This window comes from Phlebotomus argentipes, unplaced genomic scaffold (assembly GCF_947086385.1).
Source record: "Phlebotomus argentipes unplaced genomic scaffold, Phlebotomus argentipes genome assembly contig_15, whole genome shotgun sequence".
In the NCBI taxonomy this organism is placed as follows: Eukaryota; Metazoa; Arthropoda; class Insecta; order Diptera; family Psychodidae; genus Phlebotomus; species Phlebotomus argentipes.
Window position 1 is genome coordinate 11,613,598 of NW_026776181.1, and position 27,124 is coordinate 11,640,721.

A 27,124-nucleotide genomic window follows, 5' to 3' on the forward strand; every position below is an offset into this window, starting at 1 on the left:
ATTGCCAATGATTCTTTTTTTTACCCATTTTTTTTACACCAAGGAAACATGCAAGGACGGAAAAGGGAAAAGTTGTGCGGTATTTTCTCGACTCCATTCCTCAGCATTTTTATAAGCAACTTAGTTGCATTTTATGAAGTTCCTCTTGTGGCTCTGCATGCGGTGAATCCTCAAGTACCTCGGTAGCGATAAGTGATGGCCACTTGGGCCACACAAAGGGGAGTTTTGCAAAACCAAGAGTGTGGCGGAAAGTGTTTCCAATTAGTGGAGAGAAATCGATAAAATCTTAATTCCTCCACCACTTTGCGACCATGAATATTTGAGGGATATTTTGCGAATTAACGGGAGGAAAATCGCGAGATAAGAAATACAGGGATGCCGTATCTTGGCGCTCATCTAATTTTCATAATGGAAAATGTTAATTGCTATATCTCTGGTGGAAAGTTTAATCTCTGACAAGTATCGAGACTCACCAAAGAATTCCACCACTTGACTTTATGGCCCAGCAACTTTCTCTGTGGGCGACCAAAAATGTTGCGTCCTCCAACAGTATTTCAAATGAGAAATTATTATTGGATAAATATCCATAATATTCTCATTTCGTGGAGATATTTCACAAGTTATGTCGTGTGTCTGGCCAGAAATTTGCATTAGAATTCCACTATCTGTGTAATTCATGGGAGATAACCCCAAGAATGTCTTGTACTCCACCTAATTTGATATTAATTGCACCTCCGACAAGGACAGGCGACAAACACACAAATGACTTGTTCCACTAACCAGGCATGAAGGAGTTGCTTCTGCCTTAGTTTGCAGATAACAATCGTGAATGGTGCAAAAGTTCCCTTTCCCTATAGTAAAAATAACTCAATTTTTTGAAAATACCAAGCAAGCAAATATCGCGCTGGGATATAAAAATCTACATATAGCTACGTTAGCGAACGATTAAACAAACTTTACAAAGTCCTAACCCACCCTTTATTTCTCAGTTTGGCAACAAAAATGTCAAACCAAATAATATTGATTTATTGATTAATAAAGTGTTTGAAATGTTGCTCAGCAAAATCACATAAATTCCAGTGCATCCCTTGTCCATGGAAAATTCCCCCCAAGACGGATGATAACTGTGCAAATGGGCCACTTATGGAGAGAGAAGTTTACCCTTAGAATAAAGTTGAGAAATCCTTCAGCATTTCCTGTGACTGGGGAAGAAGGAAAAGAATTCATGACACATTGAGGAAATGTTTTATTTGACTTCCAAATACGCCTCCGTGCGATTTGTTTGCCTCAGAATCACCCCTCCGCGTTTATCCAGAGCGGAGAAATATGCTTCAGGGGTTGATTCCCCTCGTGTTTTCTCCTGCGCGAGAGCAAGAGAGTCGGCACTGTGCTAGGACTTTCCCCATGAACAACACTTCCTTGCACAGCACAGTCAGTTGGGTGAACTGTTTCGTGGCGACTGCTGGCATTAGTTAGCTTTTCGCTCGTTCGGTAACGAGAAAATGTGCAGAATTTGCTCCTGGATGCAATGTGATTGGAATTTATTATCGTCACCTTTTCCTGTGTGAATTTTCGCGATATATAGGCCATATTTATTGTATTCTATCGGCGAGATAGAAAAAAGCGCTTCATGTGAATTTTCGCAGTATAATAGACATTGTATGAGCATTCCTAAAATGCGCCACTTCTGAAAATTTTCATGTACAGTGTCGTGCAAGAGGGTATTTTGTGAGGATATTGATATATTGTGATCCGGGATAAATAGAGTGTTTGAAAGAGGTTTCTTTGTGCTGAGGTTCAAGCTTGAGAGGTTAGTGGTTTATTTTTTAGTATATTTGTGGTTTTAGGTGTAATTTTCGTGAATCAACAAGATGTTTGCATTGCTTTTGAATAAGTAAACCCATGAGTTCTCCAATAGACAATATCAGTGTGTGCCAAAACACAAGAAAATTCTGTGGTTCTTGGCAAGAGTGACTCTTTGACTTGTTCAACACAATTTTCCCACTAGAACGGGTGTGAATCCTTTGAGATACGATATAATGAATAGATGCTTTGATCTTCACACAGAATTTCAATACCACTGAACAATTCTTCTTCCTGGATTTCCACACTGTCTGTTGGTTAATCCATTGAAATTATATTTTATGAATTTTCCAAATGAATTCACCACAAGTTGAAAAATCCTGTGAATTTATTTTTTCAATATTATGTGAAATGATTTTGCATATAAACTGAGAATATAGAAAATACACTTGAAAGCCAAAATTGGGCATTTTTCATTTTACCGAAGTTAATATAACTTAATGATTCACCATGTTTCATATAGTGGCAAATATCACGCGTGACCATTTTCAAAGTGCCATAAACACGAGCATGATACGGTTTTCGCGGTAACTGATGAGATTTCCAATGGTGCGAAATGGGCGATGAGCAGGTGAAATTGGAGGTTTGCAATGCTATCATAGGATTGTCATTCTATATGGTGAATCAAGTGAATCGATTGCATTGCGTCTACAATTATTTCCACTGTTCTACCCTTCGTGGTCACTCTGCCAAAGCTGATTTTATTTCATTCACCCCGATCTCATACCTTGATTGTCCTCTCTGTGCGCCCAGGAATTGATTTCACACGTTTCACTCGAGATTTTAATTGGAATTTCCGCTCCAATCAAGGCACAGACGACGGGAAACCGACTCGTCCGGCATTCATTTCAATGCTCCCCAAACCCCTGGGATTTCCCACACTCGAGATATTCATAACTATGGATGGACAATTTTCATGGGGAGATAGAGAGAGAATAATTAAAAAAAATTAATCCAAAACTACAAAGACAGCCACGAAAAAGCTCGTCACAATGCAAACTTCCTGCATGACGAGACGTGAAATCCTGTGGCGAAACAATTAACAGGACTTTCCTGTGAACAAACGAAATTATTTATTCGCTCAGTTGATATTCTCCAGGACAATGTCACAGAGAAGATAGACAATTAGGAAAAGGATGTGAAGAGAAATGTTGGGTTTTGCGCATTTTTCATTTTACCATGAATTAATTTGCGGTTCTGGTTAAAAATTTAATGCACTATTCAAATGTAATGTCAATTATCAGTTTGTAGTGCTTTGAACGGATATTTTAGGACCTGCTGATCTTGTACTATTTGCTTTACACACATCACAATTCATATTGTCATATAACTTCGGCTCACTGAGAGAGGCATGGAATTTATACAACCACAAGGCTCGAGGGTCAAAGGATCGAAATGCCGCAGAGGTGAAGTCTTTTCGGCGACAGCAGCTCTTATTAAATTCTCTGGGTAAACCCTATAAATAAACCAAGGTTGACAAAATATGCGTCGCCACAAGGCATTCTGAATGCCATTTAATTTCGCGAAATGCTGTAATTTTATGTAAATGCGAGGGATTTCTCGTTGGATCCCACTCGAAATTTGGTTCAATTCATTGTTCAGTGATTGAATTATAGAGTCAAAACAATTTGTGCTATTTGCATTTGTGGCGAGGGTGGAATCCGGCCGGCAGACGTGTGTATGAGCCAGAATTCTCTGGGGGCGTGAAAAGGAAGCGACTCAAGACATTCCTCAAGAGATCACTTTACACGGATGGAAGGATGTATGAACACGATTCGTGGTGGTGAATCGAAAAAAGAGACACCATCAAAAATGTGTCACGACATTCCCTGCGGTGGAAATCTCCAGCAGTTCTCCAAGAAGGTGTGAACATTAATTTCGAGTGTACATTTCACACTTGGCCATAAATTCACTTGTTGTACATCATGACGTTCACCCGAGAAATTATTAACTCCTCCATTTTTACTCATTTTCACCCTACCGAGGGAATTAATTGCATCTCTTCTCATCCTTTTGTCCTGAGATGAACACTCTTCAGCTGAAACCACCACAACAATACAGATTTGCTAGTAGAACTTTAATTTCAGCCGCCAAGGACTGTCAGCAGCGATGAATTTTAATCTCAAATTAATATGTTGAGGAAATTTCTGGCGAAACCTTTTGTTCCTTTTCTCTTGTGAAATTACTTTGTTTAACAACAGAATCATCAACAATTTTCCTGCTCAGCTTGTGTATACAGAATTGGAGTTTTGCTCAGGCTTACAGGTTGAAACAATCCTTTCTCTTCCATCCCATCCTTTCTCTGCACCTCAATCGTTGCTTTTCTATTTGTGTACTCAGAAGGGGGTCCTTTTGACGTCTAATTTCTGAATTTTGGTGAGGTGAAATCTCATATTTGCAACCGTTCTTTGATGCTTATTTTCCTTGATATTTTCTCTTTTAGCACCGATGATCAAAGCGTCAAATCCAAAAGTTATTAGTTCACTTTTATGGAGCACATAGCTCCTCTCCAAATATAAATCTAAATACAAAATAGGTCAAATTGTTCTCGCGGAAATATTTTGGGATTGATTTTAACGGGTAACCTTTTGCTTCATACATAGGTGTTATAAATTCATTGAGATAGTAACTAAAATGCTTTATGTGAAAGACACACCTTTAACGGTCTCTATTTCAAATGGCGATCTTGGAGACTTTCCCGCCATGTGGCAACCCGCGATCGTCGCACTCTCCAACTGTTTATGACGTCTGCACCGTCAGTTGCCTGGGTGATCTTGTGGGATTGAGAGCGCGTGCGTGAAGTGCTCGCAGAACGCAGAATTGTACACAAACTGCACAGAGTGCACCGAAAAGAGTGTCATTGAGTCATTATGTGTCACTTCCGTGTGGATTAGCAGTGCAATTCGGCGCGAAATAATGCATTTCTGCTGATAAGTGACGGTTTTTTGGCGCTTCACGTCTTCTGTCCACGTAAATTGTTCTCTCATTCACCTGGGAATGTGTGCTTCAACTGCACCACTTAACGCCACAGCTCTCAACTTGTGCGGATTTACAGTGCAATTGAGTGTATTGAATAATCCCCTAAACTAATTACTCCACATTAAATCCCACTGTGAAATACTCTGTGATTGCCCTCTTTTTTGCGCTGTCCTGCACAGAGAGTGTCCGGGAAGAGCAGCTGGATAATTCGGTATCACTTGTGAGTATTCTGTGGCTGTTTGTTCTCGGGAATCTCTCCTTGGGCGGTGGAGGTGATTGCAAAAGTCCACTCCAATTGTTACTCCCTGTTCACCTCTCAATTTACTGTGTGACCATGATGATGGAGAATTGGGCGAATGCTGCAACATTTTCACACACACACACAGCTCAATCTCCCATGAAAGTATAATGTGAGAAATTCCTCATTGTTCCCTCCATCTCTTCAGCGCGGTTCTCATTTCCATTCAGCATTCTTCTCTCCACTCCTCAACCTGGATTTCTCATGCCTTATGCAATGTCTGTCCGGAGGATGAATTCCGCGAGACTCGCAGTTGATGTTTCTGGCAGTTTTTGGCTGAAATCCCCAAGGATTTGCACTTGCAGAATAGACGATGATTCAAGAAAGTCTCGACGCAGTTCTTGAGCCAATCTAAAACCGGTTTTCAACTCCAAATGTCAATGTTTACCTGGCGATTACCTCTTCGCCATCTAATACTCAATTTCTCCTCGTCAGTCTGATATTACATCTTCAGATGGGAAGAGCTCTGCACACACTCGCAAGCGACTTCCGCATAGTTTTGCCCACTATTTTTGATGAAGATAATTAAAAGATGCATTGAAAATGTCACTTTACATGATTCAATGAGAGAAATTTTGAGTGGTTTGTGGGAAATTGCAGAGAATTTCCATCAAAATATTAATACTGAAGAGTGGGTGGAATTAATTTGAGTTCGCCTTTAGTTCAACAGTCGAGATATCATCATATTTCGTGATTTTTGGCTATTTATGAATGCCAAAAACAGTCCTAATTGACATATCTCATTTCTCTTATTTTTCTTCATTTTTGGAAACCATAGAGCTTGAAAAGCTTTCCCCCAATTACAATGCGATGAAATGTTGAATCAACAAATAATAATTTCCCCAATTTATACAGAGAGTTTGTCCATTAATATTAAATCATAATTACTTAATCCAATGTTAAAATTATCACATTGAAACAGATTGTTTTTAAATAGTAAAAAACGAATTGATAAACACTTCTATGAAGCTTTGATAATGTGAACTGTAATTATATATTTATAGACTTTAAAGGTTGAAATAACTTTATTGTGTAATTCGCCAGACTTTCTTTGTGTTCCATGAAAGATTAGAACCCAATTTTCTCTAGCTCAAGACTTCTTTGCACACAATACTAGCTAAACATGTTATCACATTCTCATAATTTGATTTTCCAAACTAATTTACAAAACTCTCTTTCCCCTAATTGCTCTAAACATCTGCTTTTCGCGAAATTATTGCAAATCTTCCACTCGGCAAGGCTGTAAGAAGGAATTAAGTTAATTTTCCTCTACGCTGCTTTCGGAGCGTCTAGCAGAAGAAGGAAAAAAAAACATCCACAGAGGGGTTAAAAATGTTAAATTTAGCGTAAAATGATTAAAACTGTCTCATTCTTGTTTTCTTTCCATGGGCGGATTTGTTAATTTTTGCTTCATATAGAATCATAAAAATAAACTTTAATGAGTGGGAAACATAAAACTTTTCTTGTACAATCATCATTAACATTTTTTGTGTCTTTCCTCATTATGAAGCCCTGCGTGAGGGCTAAAAAAGAGAGCACTGTGAATGAATAATATGGCAAAAGTCCTCCCACATTGATACATTTAGTACAATTTTGTATGCGGAGACGCTCTAGTGATGTGTTCGAGAAGAGGAATTGAATTCACACATTTTCTTTAGCTTGACTTACTCTGTGGTTGGTGAGGAATTCTTTCATGTGATTTCATAACGGGAGTATCACTGAAATTTGCGTGTTTTTGCTAAACACGCTGAATTGCCGTTCGCAAAGCGTATATCTTCCTTCCATGCCGCTGACCTATATATTTCCGGCTCGCGGTGAAGTCATTTTCATCCTTTTCCCGGCACAGCACAAATTCTCTCTCTCTCGTCATCGGTGGAGAAGTGGTGTGGATTTGCGTTCTTTGGGGGCGCACACTTCACCATTAATATGGAAATGGTATTATGGGTTGAATTTTGCGATGGGAAGGGAAATATAGTTCAGGGCATGTGAAGATTGTGAAGCGAGAAAGAAAATAGGGTAAATGTCAATGGTATTTGGCCACTTGAGCACGCTACAATGGCAATTTTATTGTTCAATTTAAATGCAAAGAATGGAAACGCATTTATCCGGAGATAAACATCTTGAGTGTTGGTTATTAAAGCGAAAAGAGAGACATTTTCTCTACCACTTCTGGATGCTATATTTTAAATTTCAAGCATGAATAATTACAGTTGTTTCAGAGGGCATTTTCTTATGTTCACGTGCTGTTGAGTAAGTGAATATAAAATCAGTCAAATTGCCAATTTAAACTAGTTTTGCACACCTACCAAAAAGAACCGAAAGAAAGTCTTTGGCAAAAATAAAGTGTGTGTGTTTAGAGTTGTATCGAAATGTGCAGATCAGTAGAGTTGAGGACAAATAGACGGCTATTAAGACAGATGAAAGATAACCACTCGCATTACGAAGTCTTGATGTTTATCTATCTCTCCATCTATGAAGTGATCAACTCTGCTCATCATGGCTTCTCGAAAATGTTAGTAAGAAATTCTGTGTAAATTCAGGTGGTCAGAGGCGAATTACGTCACACTTTTGCAGCGCTCGAAAAACCGTATGGATTTCCTCTCCTCCACGCGTCTTTCTCTCACCTCAATCGCGAGTGGAAAAGACGAAAAAAAATGCTTTAATCGCGCCACAATCACGAAGATTGACTTCATCTCCGGTATTAGATATTCAAAAGTGACTGCTGAAGAAGAGATTCCATTGACATTTACCTACTTCCATAAACTCAATTTGAGTATCTACGAGAGTGACGAGGAATGTGTCAGTCATCCAACATGTTTACTTGTTTGCCTTCCTCACCTCAAGTCTCACCAGCTTTCCGGGCTTTCGGGAAAAGTCTCGGTGTGTGACGACGGTGGAAAATACTCTATGGCAAAATACAATTAACTCTAATTATTGTGAAGATAATATAATTGTCGAGAAAGTTCAAATGATGTTAATTGAGATCAGTTCAAGTTCATCAGTTTTCTTAAGGCACATCTAGTCTCGCTCATCATCATTTGGCTGTTGAAGTATGTAAATTAGTTATATCAATGACGCCACTTTCAACCGGCGAATTCGCTCGCTGAAATGATGCACACTTCAATAATGCATTTGACAACCCGAGGGCTTTTAAAAGTATAACACGCTGGCACGAATTCAAATGAAACATCGTCGTATGAGTAATTTTTTTTTACAAATAAATGTTCAGAGAGGGTGAATTTTTCAATGGAAAAAGTTGTACATGAAATTTTATGTGCCTAATGAATAAAGGACTTCATGAAACATGAAGCGAAGAGTGGATTGCAATGGTCAGAATTTTGTTAGTTCCATCAATAAATGGCATGAATTTTTAATAATTAACTCTTCAATTCACTCATGGACTTGATAGTTTATTCATCTAAATGGCCACATTTAATATTCAGGTCAATATTGAGAATCACTTATAGAAATTTGAGAATGCATTATTCGAAACACTTGAATTATTTATATATTTTAAACATCGCTTAGGGAGAGGAGTCGTTACTCTGCTGCCACATTTAACAAATTTTCCCAATTTTTCCTTTTTGTGATAATTTTTTTTTCATAAATGCACGGTCTAGTGATTTTGAAACATTTACAAAAAAAATATACAATTGATGAAATAGTAGTTTAACACGAAAAAACATTTCCAATAAATGGACACAATTATGCTTTTTCTGCGAATGAAGTGATAAAAGAAAATCACTTTTATATCGGATATCGTTGTAAATTGATAATCCTTTAATGAAATACTGCGTAATAACTGTTACCAATATTTATTATATACATATTTATTCATTAATTGGACGTTCTCGCTCAATGCGTTGCCATGGAACGGTTTTAATTATAAGAGCACATTTTTGTTCTGGAATTACGAATGTATCATTTAATTTTTCCCACCCACTCACTGGCAATCTTCTTCGCAGTGCCTTTTGAAAGATGTTCAGCACTTAATTCATGACGACACTTTAATTTTCATTTGATATTTTCACGACAGTCAGCTCGGTAGATCACCAGAGTTTTCTGGGTATTGCAGCAATGGTAACAAAAGAAATCATAATAATTCTCCAGCATGGAATCATCTCGCTCTCCATATCTTATCGCCTATTGTTATATCATCATCCAGATTGTCTCTGGCATTCAGCAGCAACTTCCTTTCACCCAGCGAAGAATGGCATTGTACTCCTTGCAATTATTTAGCGCACGGGGAGGGAAATACCAAAAATGGCATTATACAGTCCCCTGCTCATATATATTGTTATTTCGGATTTCTCTCCGTCGGGAAGCGGCGGAGGGAGGGAAATTCTGCAAACTTTTATAAGCATGTGGAGGACACATCCTGAGTATGAAAGGATGAACGTGTACAGTGAGGCAAATTGAAAGTCCGGCTTCTGGGAAATAACGATAGTTTTGTGCCGATATTCTGCTATTACGCAATTTGATATAGATAAAATTTGAACAAAATTGTGAATTTTTTGGTAAAGAATATAACAACAAATAAGGGTATTTGTTTTAGCACCACTCATAATTAAATTATTTATCTTGAAAAATGCTTCATAAGGATTAAGTCAGTTGGAACTCAGCTGAACTAAGCACAAAAATACCAAATATGTATTTGATCATTTGCTGCGCAACTACAAAGCTTTAGTATTACGCGTATCGCAATTAATGAATTCACTGCAGTGCATATCCATGGCATAACAAAAGAATAATCCCATATAATTCCTCATTTCTCACGTTGATTGTGATAAATGTTTGCACATCACAAAAGAGGGGATGGACGTTGAATAACGGCAAATTTTCGCTGCAAAGTGCAGTCCTTCGAAAAAGCGGATATACTATAGTGAAAGCCGACTCTTAGCAAGTGCCCGAAGGGATGCCGGAGTGATTTTCAGCGGAGGAAAGTGTACAATACACATAAATACACGTCTACAGTGTACAAGAAGTTATCTCGTGTGCGGTGTGTTTCATGGGAGGACAAAAGAAGACGCTGAGCAGATGAATGGGGCCGTTACCGGGGAGTGTGCCGTAAGTTTCCCCAAGATTGGGGGTGTGGGAAAGCCAAGAGCTTTGCCATTGTTGTCGCGCGCTCAGTGGAAAGGTGTTTTAGCGAGGAACTTGCATTGTAGAGGTGGAACAGTGGATGTTGCGAACAATTTCTGGGATAGTGGCGATTAGAGGGATTTACGCTCCGGAATGCTCAATGGCGTTTTCATGCTCCAAACAGTTTCCCGAAATTTACACCCTCCGCCTGTGGCGATGTAATTAAACTATTAGGAGGTGCCGGTGTTTATTGAGTGAAGGAAATTCATTTATTAATGCCGGAGTTTCCACGCCTGTGAGCATGGTATGTCTCTTCTTGCTTTTTATCACTTCTGCAGGCGATGGGCAAATGAATGAGCTGAATTCTGCGATGATGTGAATGAGATTCAATGGTGTGCATGTGAAATGAACAGAGGAAAATGCGAATTTCCACCCGGTTTAATTATATCTCTTCCACAACCTCAAGAGCACTCCTTTCACACCATGGCTGAAAAGTTTATGCGGGAAAAAAGCACACGACTGCTCGTGAGCTTTCACAGGGGAGTTTAATGTATTTCCTTCCCAGAGTTGCTGGGGTAGATAATTCAAGATTTATCTAAATGACACCATGATAGAGATCACGCCGACATGCTGGGGAAATTATGATAAATTCTCGAGTAATAGCGAGCGATAAATTGCGGAATATTACCCTTCTTGCGGGAGGAAAGTTTCACTGCGAATTGCTGTTAAACGCACGTGTCTTCATTGCGTAATCTTCCATCTCGCGTCTAATTAAATTTCAACTTGGCTCTGTTGGGGTGCTGCATACAATTGCTAACATGCATGCATCAAGATTCCCGATGGAAGTCCTTTGATTTTAGAATAGATAAAGCATAGGTTCTAAAAGCAGTTGATATGAGATGTTTCAATAGAATAACTTCAAAGAAGCAAAATTGTGCAAGACATTTGATATGAAGTTGCATTCATTCACAGTCAAAAGGCATGTCATATCATTTATTAAGAGGTCTGGTGTGAGAATTATATAAAACATTCATAATGAGGAGATGATAAAAGATGAAATGCGCCATGCGACTAGCGAAAAAATCCCTTAGACACTTGAAATGATATTTTAATGAAAATTGCCAGTGACAGAGAAAAGAAGGTGAAAGAGGAATATTTCAGGCGGAATACAAAAGGCAAGGGGTAATAGAATGTGACTCCGTGGAATTAATTGAGTGGGTGGTGGGCGCGCGAGGAAATGCGCGAAAAAACAGCGTCATTGCCACAATTATCACGCTGGAGTGGTGAATTTTTCTAGCTGGCGGGTAAAATGAATTAAGGGATGGAAAATGCACGAGTTCATTATTACATTTTTGTGAGTATGAAGATGAGAGAAGGAAAAACGACGCTAAGGCTGTGGAAGTGAGTGTGAAAAAGGGCAAAATTAATGGAGTCTAGCATCATTTCCCCAGCAAGTGTGGAGCTAAACCATCCCACAGATCAGTTCGATTTAGGAATAATTTGTGTTTCTGGTCGATTTAGAAAGCTTTCTCTGGCAACTTCCTTTCACTCCATTTGACTTTCGCGCGTAGAGGGGCGAAACACAAAAGCCCCTTTCGTGTTTTGATCCATCGGCGTGGCAGGACTTGGATTTAAATTGATTTTCATGCTTATGGAGAGGAAATGGATCTTTGAATTTGACACATTTTGATAAATGGACCTTCATTCATGATTATCGCCGGTGGGAGTGATTCTCTTGTCAAGTGTACTTAAATATTTGCTGCAGAGCTGTGGAAAATGTGGGGTGGAAACATTGATTTCCACTCAACATGATGATTTGGCAAGAATCGGATATTTTATGTTAAAAATTGCCACCATGTAATTTTTTTTATTGTTGTCCACTTTCACAGAATGTTTTTTGTGAGAACACTCTTGGTTTTCATCAAGTTGTTGAATAATGGTGATAGTCGTCAACGCGTTTCATGCAATGCCACTTCCTAAAAGACTTTATTCAGATGGTTTCTTTTAAAGTCCCAAATGACGAAAGATCACGCGAAACGTTGACAAAGTCTTTGTATTCAATGGACAGTCTTTTCTCACAATTTCCATCCACCTTCCCATGAAATCTCTGCAGGTTTCATCAATATTTACCCGATTTACTCACATGTGAGAGCTTCTTGATGGGAACTACTTGTAATCACGACATCACTTAATTCACTTTCCTTGTCTCATGCTTTTCGGGAGAAGCGAAGAAAAAATTCGCATACAAAAAGTGAAATAGAGTACCTACAAATGCATCCATTTTCCTGCTCGTGTTTGCGCCATTTCTTCAGCCTTTTTTTGCTAAGGCTGCCAAGGAAAATTGATGGGGCTGGTGAGAGCGAAAGAGAGGAAATTTCACGAAACATGAACATGTAATTCCATAAGATCGTGCCCGATAAATATGAGAATTGAAATAAATGCCAGTAAAATTGACAAGGTGGAGCCTCCAGCTCCATTTCATGGGTGTTTTAGAGCACCTCCGGTTCGCCCACCCACCGCATATTTTTTACGAGCCCCCGTCGAAGATTACAAGGCTCGACTTGGGTGCGTGGGGCGACATAAAATCGAATGGCTGCATTCGTTCCCTCCACACACACGTTCACGGGAGGGTGGATGAGTGGCAAAAATTGCTGCTTCAGGACTTTCCACGAGCGCTGGGAAAAAGCATGGCGAAGGAGGGGAGATAAAGGTGAGAATGGGCGGTGGACCTTATCGTAGGAGGAAATTGCTTTTCCACCTCCACCACCGCTTCTTGTCTCTGCGGCTGAGACACACGGGTGGTTTTTTTCATCAGGCAACTGGCGAGACGGTATGAGAACTCCCAAAGTCCCTAATATGAAAATGGTGACATCCAGACTTGCCAATATCTCCAGATAAAGCGTTCAAAGATGATGCATTCATATCTGGGTGAATTTCAAGAGTATTTACGCAAAAACTCAGCTTTGTACGTATCCTAGAAAAACAAGAAAATCTCCCGAAGCCCTTAAGCTTTGCTTGCGAAAAAATTGATTGTCTACATCGCGTACAGGAGATCAGAAACTTTTATCGTCAGTCTTATCTACAATGAGAATTAGTGGGATTTTGCTCCAACTCGGCAAAAATCGCTTATTTTTTCAGTCCCTCTCTCTCAATCAGGCGCCGGAAACAAGAATCACCTGGGGGGTTGGGCGGGAAAGTCAAGAAAGTGGGTGAAGCAATCGATTTTCCATAAGGCACTCACCTCCAGCATCTCGCTGAGAGAGCTGGAAAACAAGAATTGTGGGCGGGATGGGGTTATTTTGAGCGTCATTACCAATTTGGGGTTATTCTGAGTTATGCCCGTGTTTCTTAGTTATAAAGCATTTGACATTCTGGAAGTGTCTTGCATATTTTTACATTTTTGTATTAATATTATGTAATTGTAACACTGAACTTTAGATTAAAACAAGGGGTCATATTTTACTTGAAATTGATGAACAACCATCAGTTGTATAAAGAACTGTTAGATTAAATCGATGATTTATTTTACCGCTAACTTCCAAGTTGTTATCTTCTTAACATTCTTAGACTCAGATTGGGATTAGACAAACATATGTTTGGGAATGTATTTGGAAATTGTTTGATTGGTTTAAGAAATGTGATAAGAATTGTTGAAATGTTTTTAGTCATATTATTTCCTCCTTTGATTGAAATACTCATCTGTGACGGGACAAACTTTCCGGTGAAACTCCGTCGATGTTTGTGCGTTGACGGAAAAGGGGTGGCTGTTCTACTTAAAGCGTGACGCAGTTTGCGGAACTCAGCCTTTGTGCCTCTGGTGAATTTCCCAGGAAGACTGTTCCCAGTCCTCCCGGCCATAAAATCATCCACCGTCCCCGACAATTGCGCAGAAAATGAGCTCAATTTCCGGACACATTGATGACGATTTTCTGTGGGGAGCGCTGAAGAAGCCACAATTTAATTGGGGGTCACATTTGCCTCACGATTACTTGCCTCCCTCCGCGCGGGCAATAAAATGCGAAATGAGATGGCACAACAAACACATCCCATCAATTTCAAAAGTGCCTCTCACACTCCAATTCAGGATTTTTCGCATATTTGCGAGGGGAGCAGCTTTTCGGCGCTACTCAAGGGTACTTTTTGAGATGTTCCTTCGGGATTGTGTGCAGTTTTGTTGGAATTTAATTATATTTTATGGGTATGTCGAGCATCTTTTGATAGCTGGCTAAAGTTTCCTGTGGCAAAAAATGTGCTGCACGGCAAAACAGTACTTTGAATTTGAATGCGAACCCAATAGAATGCCATAGACGTTTGAATACGCGCTCGAAGCATTCCTCCTCGTGACGCTGGATGTGAATAGTCAAGTGGCCAAGCAAGGAGGAATGCGAGTTTGCAAAGAAATTGGTCACTGAGGGAATTTTTACGAGACTGAATTATTTCCAAGGACTCTTTCTGGGGCTTTTACTGCCACAGCGATAAAAAAAAAGTTCAGCAAATGCCAGCATTTGGCGAATACCTCTTATCACGTGATCAGAGTATGTGGTAAATGCCGAATGAATGGTTTGTTGATTGTGTAGAAAATATTGAAAAGTTCCTCAACGGGGCTTTGTTCGCCCGCCCATTCACTCGATTAGTGCTCGAGTGGGTTTTTCTGCGGCTGATGGGGAGTCTAGATAGCAAATTGTACAAAACCGCGCCTCCTCGCGAGGGTGGTGTGGGGCTGAGAGTCTAAATTTATGGTTTGACGATAAAGGCAAAGCTACCGAACTCACTCACAAGCGCGGCCAAAGTGCAGAAGCGAGCTGGAAATGTTGCAGGCTCCCTTTGGAGCACGATGTGAAATCAATTCCCTCGTGCGGGGACTTTTATTGTCACGTTGAATGAGATTGTGAGTTATTCTGGGAGCAAACATTTCACATGGGGAAGTTTATTGCCAAGGGTTTTTGATAGTTTGTGAGGAGGAAATCAAATAAGTGCACGAGGGGGTTAAAGATCGAGAAGTTGGAGAGATGAAATTGGTGATAAATTGTCTTGCTTGTGGCATTTTTTCCCTCTGTTCGTTAAAGAAACTTTTCCGGGAAGTCTCGATGGGCAAAGAGTTAAAATAACTGAGAGAAGAGAGTTCGGAGTTGATCGGGAAGATAGATGAGGAATTTTCTGAACTCATTGTCAAAGGGTTCCATTGAAATATTCTTCCGATTCGGTTAATTCATCGTCTTCTGTCGGATTGAAAGGAGTCTTCGATTGGGGAGTAGAAAAGCTTTTGCCGTGGAAAGCTCTGAGTTCAAGTATCTTTCGTGTAATTCATTCGATAAAGATTTGCAGTGTTAGCACAAGTTGAATAACTCTCCTTGTGCGACGAAATTGGCCCGGAATAAACCCCGTGCGATTCTGCATGCTCAGCGGGAATTCACGGAGAGTGTCAACGAGCCCGGAGGCAACTCATGATGCGCCCAGATTACTGCATGCGGAATTAATTGGATGTGACACCCATCATTTGCATTGAAAGTGATTCGCCAGATGCCGAGAAGGCTTTCTGACTTCGTGAGTGATTTAATTAGAGATACTCTGTATGTTGTCACGTGAAAGGCGCAGATGAGGTGCCTTTCATCCCTGATAGAGTGAAAATTCAGACAATTTGCCGTCAAACGTGTCTTGGAAACTTCGAAGCTCATTCGGCTACAAATTGTGTTTGATTTCCCCATTACATACATACATGATATCTCTAGCGCAATGCTTATGGTATTACACATTCACCACGGAGATATTTGGGTGTACCCATCACGTGGAGCATGTTAGCGGTGCAGGGGGAGGCTCAAATCCCAATGTTCACAGATTCACTCATCAGAATGTTGTCAATTTGCTTCTCTGCAGTGGAATTATCTGAAACGGGGTGACTAGAATAGTGGCAGATGAAAGAAAAGCCCTCAAAGTCCTCAACAAACGCAACCTCTCAATCATTTCACACTCCATTCAACACGCATCTTTGCATGAGTGTAATTAACATGGATTGTGTGCTTTCCAAAGGGTGAACTTCCTCAAACAGATGTATACCTACTTGACAAAGTTCAGGAATGGTGTGTACAGTTGGGGAAATTTAAGCAGAATCACTTAGAAAAGAAGATTTCTTCCAATCAAAGTTGGATCTACAAGTAAGCTTTCACCTCAAAATTCCCCTTTGCAGAAAGCTTCTGACAATCCACAAATGGTTTGTCTTGAGTAGTAGAGAATATCATTCTTCAGCTATCAGTTATGCGGCGAGAGCAAATACTTTCCGGTTCTCATTCTGTACTTGGAATTTGAATAATGCGACTGGGATGGTTTCACTTGAATATTTTTGCATTCAAGTCTCCTATCCTTGCATTGCAGCTCGGTCCGAAGGGCAACGGAGAGACAGTGTTAGTGGCACAGAAGAATTTCTGGGGCGAAACAGGAGCAAAGACATCTCGAAGGGGTGGGAATTCAACGGACTGAATAATGTGGTGCTTGCATGTGAAGCATCTGGGCTGGATGTTAAATGTTCTTTATGTCTTATGTGTTGATTTGCCAGTCGGAAATTCCATTTCTCTCACCAGTAGAGGTCCTGTTGACTTTGCAGAGCAGAACATTCAACTCCAGGATGATTTTCTTCGTGGCACAAGGAGGTGCACAGCAAACTTGCCCTCTGTTCGTCTGTGACAAGTCTCAAAGTAGAGTTCTTCTTCCGTTTGACTTCACGCTCATTTGTGTGAATGACTCCGTTTCATGACAACAGAGCCATTCAGTGTAATTGTCTCTTAGCTTTTTCCTAACTCCGTTGCCAATTTATAGTCTGATAAATTATTTATTGCTTCTGATTTCTCCGCAATCTCCTTGCATCTAGCGCAGAATTGTGCCCGAAAGAACACTCGGGAGGGAACATCAAAGGCAGATGACATCAAAGAAAATGATTGGATACTTCCTAGGGTGCCTTATAAACTTCGCAAAATGGAAAAATGTCTCACAGATGCTTTCACTCTCAGGGCTTATTGTTGAGCTCTTGTCGATCCTCATCATCACACTCGCAGTGGTGCAAAAGCTCTCGAAATGATCCGCCCCCGATTCGCCCCTCACAATATCAACAGTGCAATCGATTGCGCCAGGAGATTATATTCCATCGCAGGTGGTGGAAGCGTTACTCTTTTTAGCACTACAAATGATATAGAGAATCTTGTGGCATTTTTCTCAATTTCCGGTGAAATGTCTTAAAACCCTCACCACCAATAATGTCAATTCAAACAGTTTCTCAAGTTAAAATATTTACAGAGACCTAAAGCACCCTTTTCTCTCCTTTCAGCCATCACATCCACGATGCTGCCAAGGTGGATTTCTCTCTGGATCTTCGTGTGGACTTTAACTCTCCACGGAGGTGAGTAGAAAAGAACAATACACACTCTGTAAATATTGTGTCAAGGAAAGGGGTTGTGCATTTCTCTCTTTCTCACTGTTTCTGTGGCAAAGCTGACAAGGAATCCACTGAAAAGCTACGAAATAAGCAAAAAGGAAGTTTTTCTGCAGTTGACGAGCCGGGAAAGATATTGATAAAACTTGCGGAGTTCTGGGTAAAGAGTGCATTTGAGTGGCAGATATGAGTAGTTTAATATGGAAATTTCAGACGACTTTTTGTCGTTTAGTGGGTGTGATTTTTCCCTTCACGCAACTGTGACTGATTCTTAATTTATTGTATCACCAAACTTTCCACAAGTTTGGTCCCACTTGAGATTCTTCTCCTCGGAGTATTGCGGTTTGTTTGAAAGTTTTACAGGAATTGGCTCACTGCCCAAAATTCACACTATTTACTTCCTTGAGATATGACTGATTGGACGAGAGGATAGGATGAGCTCTCATAAATTCCTAGTTTTATATTATAAGTCTTCAAAGAACAAGACTAGAGGACAAATAAAAAAAAATGATGTCAAATTCTACATTACATTCCCATTAACTTTATTTTAAACACTCTTAAGTTCAATGAGTGCGACTGCCTTAGAATTTTTTCCTCGTGGTTTTTTACGTTAATTTTCCCCCTCACTCGAAAACCTTCTCAATCCTTTTCTTTATGTGTGAAAAGTTCCTTGCTTGGAGGGAAGAGAATTAATTGCTGTTTGACTTTCAACGAAATCTTCCAATGTGACTAATTAAAACATCAACCGTCTTGTTTCATCATTCGTAGCTTTTCTTCACCCTAATTTTTTCGAGGGATTTTCCAAGGAACGCGGCGGAAAATAATGAACCAAATCAATGGTCCTTTCCCCGCCCAATTCACCTCAAATTCTAATTAAACTTTCCTCGAGTGCCCCAAGATTTACTCCTTATTAACTTTTGATGTAATAAACTGTTACACGAAATGTTAAGAAATTCATGAACATTTCCATGAACTGCGAGGGAGCATATTTTTCCACACTTCTCCTATACTCGATGGCTTTCTCGGCAGATTGTGTCTCTCTTTGGGCGACAAATTGTCTGTGTTTCAAATCTAAACACTCTCGTCAGGATGACATTATATTCCTCATTCCAATGCGTGATTTTTCTAGTGGCCAGCGCCGGATTTGTCCACCATGTCATCTGCTGTCGATCTCCACTCATTTCCACGCCGATGCCCTCGGGAGCACGCTTGGGATTGTGCACGGAAGGGTTTATGGGAGGTCGCAGAGGCCTCACATCTTTCCAAGGGAACATTTATTGGCTTTTATCGATTCACTCTCCGCTGGGCTGTAAATTGTGCGCCAGCCGGAGACTATTTTCGAGTGTGGGGACTGTCGAACGATAAATAACCCCAAACGTCGATCTGCCGCCACCCTTTGCTCTTGTTTCGTTATAAATGACTCTGCTGGATGCTCTGGGCCTCGGTATTTTGAATTGAAAACAACCCCTGAAGAAAGTGTTTGTGTAAGTGGTGAGAAATTGAAACTCCACGCTCGATTGTATTCACTCTCCCACAAAATTCACTCCTCCACTTGTGGCAAAAGGGCCAACAAACGAGGGGCGAACAATTGGATGAGGATCTGCATTGCAAAGACTGATTCAATTACAGAGTTTTTTTTTACCACGGGGAAAAAAGTGTGAAAACCCGAAAAATTCTCTTCCAAACAGTATCAAAAATGTCATGATTAATAGAGTGAATTTGCTCGCCTTTCTGGGATAGTTTACCCTTTTGTTCCTCGCAATCCTTGTGGTTGGTTTCCGCGTGGGGTTTTTGTGCCTTCGCCACAAAGCAATCAATTATGGATGATGAAAGTTGAGTCGAAATGCGAGAAGGAGCGTGTTAAAGGAGATGAATTGACATGAAGCATCTTGTAGGGAAAATATTTTACCCACACCGAATTCGTGAGGATTGTGCCGTACGCCAAATGTCCTCGAGAGGACAATTGATGTCCCCAGAAATGGGCGGCTTGATGCTTTTTCACATAGCAAATAGTTACATGAAATGCTCTCGCAGTTTGTCGTGATTTAAAATGACATAACTAAAATGAATGGTGCAATAAAAGTGACAAGATGACCGAAGCGAGGGAGTGAAAAATACGCCTCAAATGTCCTGGGCTTCAGGATGTGGAGGAACAATACGTTGGTCCCTGGCGAGGCTCGACATTACATCGGGAATCAATTAATTGAAAATGGAATCATTTCCATTGATGTGCATCCAATGAGGAAAATTTAATTATTTTCTCCAGTGAATATGTTTGCCGAGATGGAATTTAATGTGATTGCACAATCCTCCCCCTTTCCGCCCGTTTTCATTCTGGTTTATAGATTTTAAAATTAATTTTCCCTCTTTACCACAAAGAGGAGTAAATATGTGGCTGACATTTTTACAGCGGGAAAATTGAAAATATTGTTGAAATTTTGTGACTTGTGAAATGAAAAACTTGGAAAACACATTTAACTTTGAGCAGAACCATCAAAATTGTTATTACATCAATACAAAGTATGATTTATTTCGTCAATTCTTACATTACAAATTATTTCCATAATCTTTAATCGTCATACAAAAATTTAAGGGTGAATTTACCCATATCAAAAATATCGTTTCTTGCATTGTACAATGAGAATACAAGTCAATCAGATTTATCACATATCACACTACCTCTGAAATCTCTACATTCCCGATCATCATCAGCGTGTGGCCGGGAAGAAAATGACAATGGGCAGTGCAGTGGTAAGATATCCCGTGGGCGACAATACTCTAGCTATGCTCGTACAAAAGGTATTTCTTCAGGACGCCCGGCACGAAGAGCGACGGAACGTTCTCGGGCAGCGTTCTGCCCAAGAGGCGCCTGAAGAATGTCCTGCACTGCGCCTTCAACGGGACGGGATTTGTGGCGGTATCGAGAAGGCGTTGCTTCTGCTCATCTGTGAGATAATTGCTGCGTCGTATCATGCAGGGATCGAACTCTTCGGCGGCGGCCAGGAGATCGGTGAACACAACGGAATTGGCGGGAACGTGGGCCAGGCAATTGAGGAGCCCGTCTGGGTCGCGGTACTGTGTCTTCAGGCACACCTTGGCGCCATATCGGAGCAGCAAATGCAGCTCCTCGGCGGTTGTGGTTTCATTGCTGGCCAAAAGCTCGGCCAAGGGCGGCCTCAGTGTTTGATTGCTGTCCGGTTCGCTCTCCACTTTGATGTTAGGATCTGCACCGTAAGATAAGAGCATCTGAAAAAAGAGACGCTTATACTATAGGAATTTCTGGTCATACTTCGGGAGTCTTACTTTGAGAATTTCAACTCTGTGAGGAACATTATCGGCACAGGCAACATGCAATGGCGAGCCAATGACTGGACTGCTTCTCTTCACGCTGGCGCCTTTCTCGAGCAGCAAGCGTACAAGTGCTGGATCTCCACGCAAGATTGCGAGATCCAGTGGACTGGGTCTGTCAGGCTCTGGAAAAGGAGCAGGAGAATCAATCTTCGCCCCCTGTTTGATGAGGAGATTCACAAGGCCATTGTTTCCGGACAACACGGCATAGTGAAGAACTGTGCGGTAATCATTTCTGGCATCAGACATGGCATTCACATCCGCGCCATAGTGCAGGAGCAGAAGCACCTGTTCCAGACCGTTCGTGTGGCGAGCGGCGCGCATCAGGGGCGTCATGCCAGATCTGTCTCGCGTCTCAGTGTTCGCTCCGTAGGTCAGCAGTAAGTCCAGAGCTTCCGTGTCGGACACAAGATTGATCTCAGCGCCGAAGAAGTAGCGTTTGTTGGGATCGGCGCCGTGTTCCAGCAGCAGCTGGGCCACGTCGAAGTGCTTATTCCGCAGGGACAAGCGCAGAGGCTCATCGCAGAGTGTCGTGCGTGGGAAGGGCTCGTCAGTGGGCTCGCGATAGTCCACTTTGGCTCCCGCTTCTAGCAGCATTTGGGTGAGCTCGTAGTAGCTGAAATACAGAAGGTCTGTTTTAATGTACAACCCTTCGAGATTGTTCGATTGCTATCAGCAGAGATATGGGGTAGTATTTCGGTGCCTCGCCCATAAAGCATATTTTCATAAACAATCAAAAATAATCACGTATTTCTGGCATCAATAAAAGATGTGATTTCCACTGTGGCTATATTTTTCATGCCCTATAAAATTCCTGAATGTCTCATTCAGCCGGGCTGGGCTTTATGACTGCGCTCGCCAGTGGTAGGAAAAGAAGAGGCGAAGGGGGCAATTGCCCTGGGCGCAAACAAATCAAGGGCGCCAAAATCAAGTGAGAAAAGCAGCTGAGTTTAAGTATAGAAATGCTTTCCAACTCTACTGAGCAAACATATCTTGCGTGTGCAATACTTTCACTCAAAAAATATGTGATACGAAAATCAGTCAGTTCTAAATCTTCTCGATAAATAAGGGCATCACAAGATTGTAGTACGCCTCTGGTGCTTACCCATGTTCAGAGGCCAAATGCAGGGCGCTGTAGCCGCAATCGTCAGTGGCGTTGATGTCCGCTCCGCGCACCAGAAGCAGATTCACCGCCGGGACGTTCTTCTGCCACACGGCGTAGTGCAGCGGACGCAATCCCTGCGTCACGGGCTCGTTCACCTTCGATCCGCATGCCAAAAGGATGCGGATCTCGTCGAGAGGCAGCATCCGGACGATGGCGTCCGCGAGGGCCCTCTGATGAGGATTCGCCATACACTCGGTTGGCATGTCCAAAGAAAAGCGATCTGCAAGTGCACGAGAACATTGCCATCAATGAGGGCACCTTGTAAAGAATGCAGAAAGTGATGATATAACTCTGTGTCTTGAGGCTTTTTTCCCTTTCTGTGAAATCAATGAAAATTTCACACTCTCGCAGTAATGGCGAATGAAATTCCCACGTGAAATTTTGCACACTACCCAAGCCTGAAGTAACGATTCTCGCGTAAAAAGAAAATTGGCATGTGAAAATTAATTTCCAATCATGTCTGAAATTAACTGCCACAAATAATATCCATTGACCTCGATTCATGCTGACTTGTCCAAAAGCGATGTGTTTTCCGCGTGGCGGCTATGAATTTATTTTGAGAAAATTCACAACTTGAGATTTCCGCGCGCTCCCGTTTCACGGCGGCTGGCGAAAAATTGCGCACTTGAGCTTTGAACTCGTGTGTTTTCCCACCAAAACGCCGGACTTTTTCTTTGCGAAAACAAAGACTTTTGCGACGTTATTTTCTCCGCGGAAATTCAACTATTCTATCCACTCTGGTTAGGCGTAAAATTGGGAGATTTCTGAGGTGTGCGCTCTTTTCACACGCAAAAAGCAACTTGCGTCTCAGACAACGATTCTTTTCGTACTGAAAGGCCTCAAAAATAGCTTCGTGATGCTCTTCTCTGTGTGAGATCATAGGGAAAATTGTCGCGAAAAGACCGACACACACGGATTGTGCGTGAGGCGAAGGAAATGACAACATTCTGTCGGAAAAATCACACAATTGCTTCAAAATGTATTTTCACTTATGATGATATTCCTGATGAAAATGATTCTAAAAATAAAAGGTTGTAAAACATGCCAAAATAATACTTACGGTGCAATCAATCAAAAGATATTTTAATTGAGTTGTCTTCTGATCACTTCAAAGGATTGTCTTTCGAGTTGAAATCCTATTCAAATGTTCGATCACTTTGTAGAAAAAAATCAGTTTCAAAATCTCTTCACAGTCTTTGATGAAAATTCACAGGAACAATTCACTAAAAGTCTTCATATGGAAAGTCTCAAACTCTGCTCGTCGATTTCCTTCCACGTGGATCTTCCACAGTTAAAGACAAAGAGGATAACTCCACTTCATATAACTTAAGACATATGAAGCACTTTATCTGCTCCCAATGGCTCTTCAGGAGATGTTTTCACCAGCTAGATCGTCAATTGACTGAGAGCTCCAAATGTCTGGCGCAGTCTAAAGTACAGCAATAATGTGGAAAAACAGTGAGGCGTCTATCCATCTCACTTCATCGCACAGTGAAAATTTTCCCCCTTATTTGCGCCAAACATTTTCCTATGTGTGATCTTTTCTTGTCTGTCTCCTGCTGTTTATCTGAGAGATGGGAAAATTGTCTACATTTATGAGTTTGGTTGTGTACACAATTATGACACTAGCAAAAAAATCACTATTGAATGCGATTAAGGATAGTTTAAAAGTATGCAATCTGCTTTGTGGGTAGTCAAATGAACCATTTGTGGATCAGCATTATTTATCTAATGTCGATTGGTTACATGTCAACGCAGCTATGATGACATTTAGCATTGTAGCGTCTGTAGCTATTGCTTATCTCAAGCAACGATAGAAGTCTAGAGAATTTTAACAAATTTCAAATATTCCCAGAAAGCCCATTGCAGCATTTATTGTAAATACACGTTTAGTGTAATGTAGAAAATAGAAATTATCCAACGCTTCCTCTGTTTTTTGTGCGATCTTTGTTGATCTCCTGGGCGGAAAGGAAGAAAGAGAGCGAACCCGAGAAAAGATCACGAGACAGTGATCTTCTTTGTTCATCTTCCTGTGTGTTCATTCGCCTCTCTGGGAAAAGCTGCCTATGTGCCCCGAAAGAGTCCAGACGTGAAAATTGCAATTTCCCATTAACCAATCGCTTGAGTTTCCCGACAGAAATGTTGCTTACAAAGCCTGTTTAACACTTTCCAACACTGAATACGGATAAAAGCAGATAAACAGGTGATCGTTAACGATCAATTAAATTAGATTTTTCATTAAAATTGTCAATTAAACAATGTAGTATTCTCGTCTCCCTCTCACCTCAATCGTTTCGTCTCATTTGTGTCAGTTTATTTCAATTAATGGCAAAAAGAGTCTGTGTGTGAATTTTCGCTGAACATCTGATTGAAATTGGCGAACGGCCAAATTGATCTCTCGCCAAAGACGAAGTAGGAGAGACTTTTCTTTGTTGTGTGCTTCAATTGATCACTAAAAACTGCTGCTTCTCTGTGTGTCAACACTCTCGCACCCAAATTATTGCTGTCTTCTGAAGGTGTTTGTGATCATTTGCGTCTGATTCCCACATGAGAAGAATATGCGCTCCTTGTTTCCACAGTCGCGTGCGTTCATTCTTATTCAGCGGCATTGTTGTTCAATAAAAATGGGATAGGTCAACAATTTCATTTCCACAGAAGTTGGGGTGAATTTGCGCAATAAACAAATAGCTGGTGAAATAAGCGCAATTTCACCAGAAAGACACACTATTGATCTGTTTCTCTGTGCTTCTATACTGCTCTGTTCGGTAATTGAGGCTAGCGATGGGAAGATTTATGGTTAGGCTTAGAAAGTCGCGTCTTTGTCCTATTTCCCGTCACAACTTGAACTCGGTTAGTGCGAGAAGAGATGCTGAAAATAAATATTAAATAAGTTCTTTTGCTTCCTCGAATGTTTTGCACCAGAAAAAAAACACACACAAAAACGCTAATGGACAAAGCCAACAGAGGAAAATTCAAAATTTTTCTTTCTTGCATTGTTCTCGCACAGTATGTGGCATATTGAGTGCACATTCAGCAGAGAGGAGAGTCAGAAAGATTGACCATCCGGGATAAGTTTGATATTTTACGAGTTGCTAAATATTCTCAAGTTTCCTTCCTCTGCTGTTCTCGGCCAAAGTCTCTTGACAGACACTTTAAACTCAGAGACAATTACAAGGGTTCAAGAAGTTTGTCTTGCAGACGCTGCAAAAGGCACAAATTAGCTCAATGCTTTCATAGCATTCACAGTTTATGCATTCAATTGGGGATTAAAACGTTCACTGACCAAGAGGTCAATTTATACTTATTTGTTCTGGATAAATCACATATTCACTCAGCTTGAGCGCTTTTCCAGGGAGTGAATTCAGACTCTCTAGGTTTTCCTGGCACATTGCAGTATACTATTAACATGGAAAGCTAATATGCATTGCATTTTACGAACTTTAAAATTATGCGCATTCCCCAGTGAAATGGCCGCTAAACATGCTGCAATAGATATGATTCGATTCTACTCATTTTACAGCATATCTATTCAACTGAATTGCTATTTAGTGATGTTTTTAGGAGTAAATGGCAGAATTTGGAAAACTGATATAAAGCATTTATGCTGTTTGCAATAGTCAAAGGGCTGAAATTCTGTCAGAGACTGACAAACAAAATTTTTGTATTCTCTTTACATTGAGTGTTGACGCATATTTGTTGATATTATACTTTAAATTATGCATTAATAAATGCTCACAGATAAATCAACATGAAATATTATGTAAATTAATATCTTTTTCGAATAATTTTGCATGATATTTAGTTCACAATTTGCATGGCATTTGAATTAATAATATTTCATTTGTGGCAGAGTTGTGCTGTTGATGAAATATTCCCTCTTTGTGCAAATGTATGTTGAGATGGGTGCAAAAAATTAATTAATGTCCCACCTAATTTAATTAGGATTATTCTATCAATTGAACTATTCAGGTAGTGTATACAGAACGTGATTTATGTGTCTTTTATATCCACAATTACTGCACATAATTGTCCTCATCCATCGTGCTTTTCGGGATGCTAAATAGCTAGAGCGATGGTTCGGCTCCGGGCATTTATCACGGGGTTGAATTTTGTAGAATTGATGCAATTAATTTCTCTTGATTCTAATTTAGCTCTTGGGCGCGCGGGGTGAATGAGCTTCGGGAAATAATAAAGCGCTTCAAATAGGATGCTGATGGGCATGTGGCTTTGCGTGTGGCACATTTCTTGACCAGTGCCGCCCGAGAGCTTTTCTGTGATTCTCAATTTCATCCCCACATTCGGTGGCTGCTTGTGTGTAGTGTAATAAAAAGCACTTGCGGCATAAATGGGACATATTTCATTTGCATTTCCCAACGAGCCGTAAACAAGCGGAAACGTCGGAAGCATTTATTACATTTTCAGGTGGGATACAACCGAATGGGCCTTTGAAGCCTTTCCCCTCGTACGCAAATGTATGAGGAAAGTTTGTCGAGTGGCACGAGGGAAGTGTGTCGGATTTGCATTTGCTCTAAAAGTGAACGTCAAGCTTTGGCCCTCTCGAGTATCAATTTCAGTGGCACAAGTCAAAAAGATGCACACACATACTTTGCAACATCCTGGGGATGAAATATGTGGTTTGGGGAATTGATGGAAGTGCTGCGAGAGAAGGAAAGAGCTTTTCACTTTGGCGTAGAATGTGTGTAGAGGGAACTTCAGAATGGCGAGAGAAGTGCAAGAATTTATGGTGATTTCCAAGATGTTAATAATAATATTCCATAGATTTTCTCTGGCATCGAAGTGTCTTTAATATCACTGGACGCATGTTTCACAACAATATTAAAGACATGCTGTAGCACTCATCAGAAAGCCACCCTTTAATTTCGCCTTATTAGAAGAAGAGAGAAATGCCACAGGAGCGGTGCTTCAAAGTATAACTCATCAAACAAGACATACCTGAGGGAAAAGCTTT

The 27,124-nt window shown here is 40.7% G+C and overlaps 2 protein-coding genes across 3 annotated transcripts in view; one reads left to right on the forward strand and one right to left on the reverse strand.

The window, feature by feature from the left end:
- Window positions 1–1,513: 1,513 nt before the first annotated feature.
- The window catches only part of LOC132261908 (cadherin-87A), a 38,550-nt gene continuing 12,939 nt past the window's right edge, over window positions 1,514–27,124 (forward strand). Inside the window, exons 1-2 of one of the 2 annotated variants that reach the window (XM_059760938.1) lie at window positions 1,514–1,810; window positions 17,538–17,609. In XM_059760938.1, coding sequence (XP_059616921.1) covers window positions 17,552–17,609 — 58 coding nt within the window. In that variant the 5' untranslated portion in view covers window positions 1,514–1,810; window positions 17,538–17,551. Of the gene's footprint in view, window positions 1,811–4,627; window positions 5,063–17,537; window positions 17,610–27,124 lie in introns of those variants that run through there. The other variant, XM_059760937.1, reaches the window with a different exon arrangement.
- LOC132261746 (ankyrin-3-like) lies at window positions 20,178–23,595 on the reverse strand. The gene is made up of 4 exons (XM_059760694.1): window positions 23,216–23,595; window positions 22,096–22,375; window positions 20,946–21,606; window positions 20,178–20,888 (listed from the first exon to the last, which is right to left on the reverse strand). Exons 2-4 carry the CDS (start codon window positions 22,356–22,358, stop codon window positions 20,421–20,423), a joined length of 1,392 nt encoding a protein of 463 aa, XP_059616677.1. The 5' UTR covers window positions 22,359–22,375; window positions 23,216–23,595; the 3' UTR covers window positions 20,178–20,420.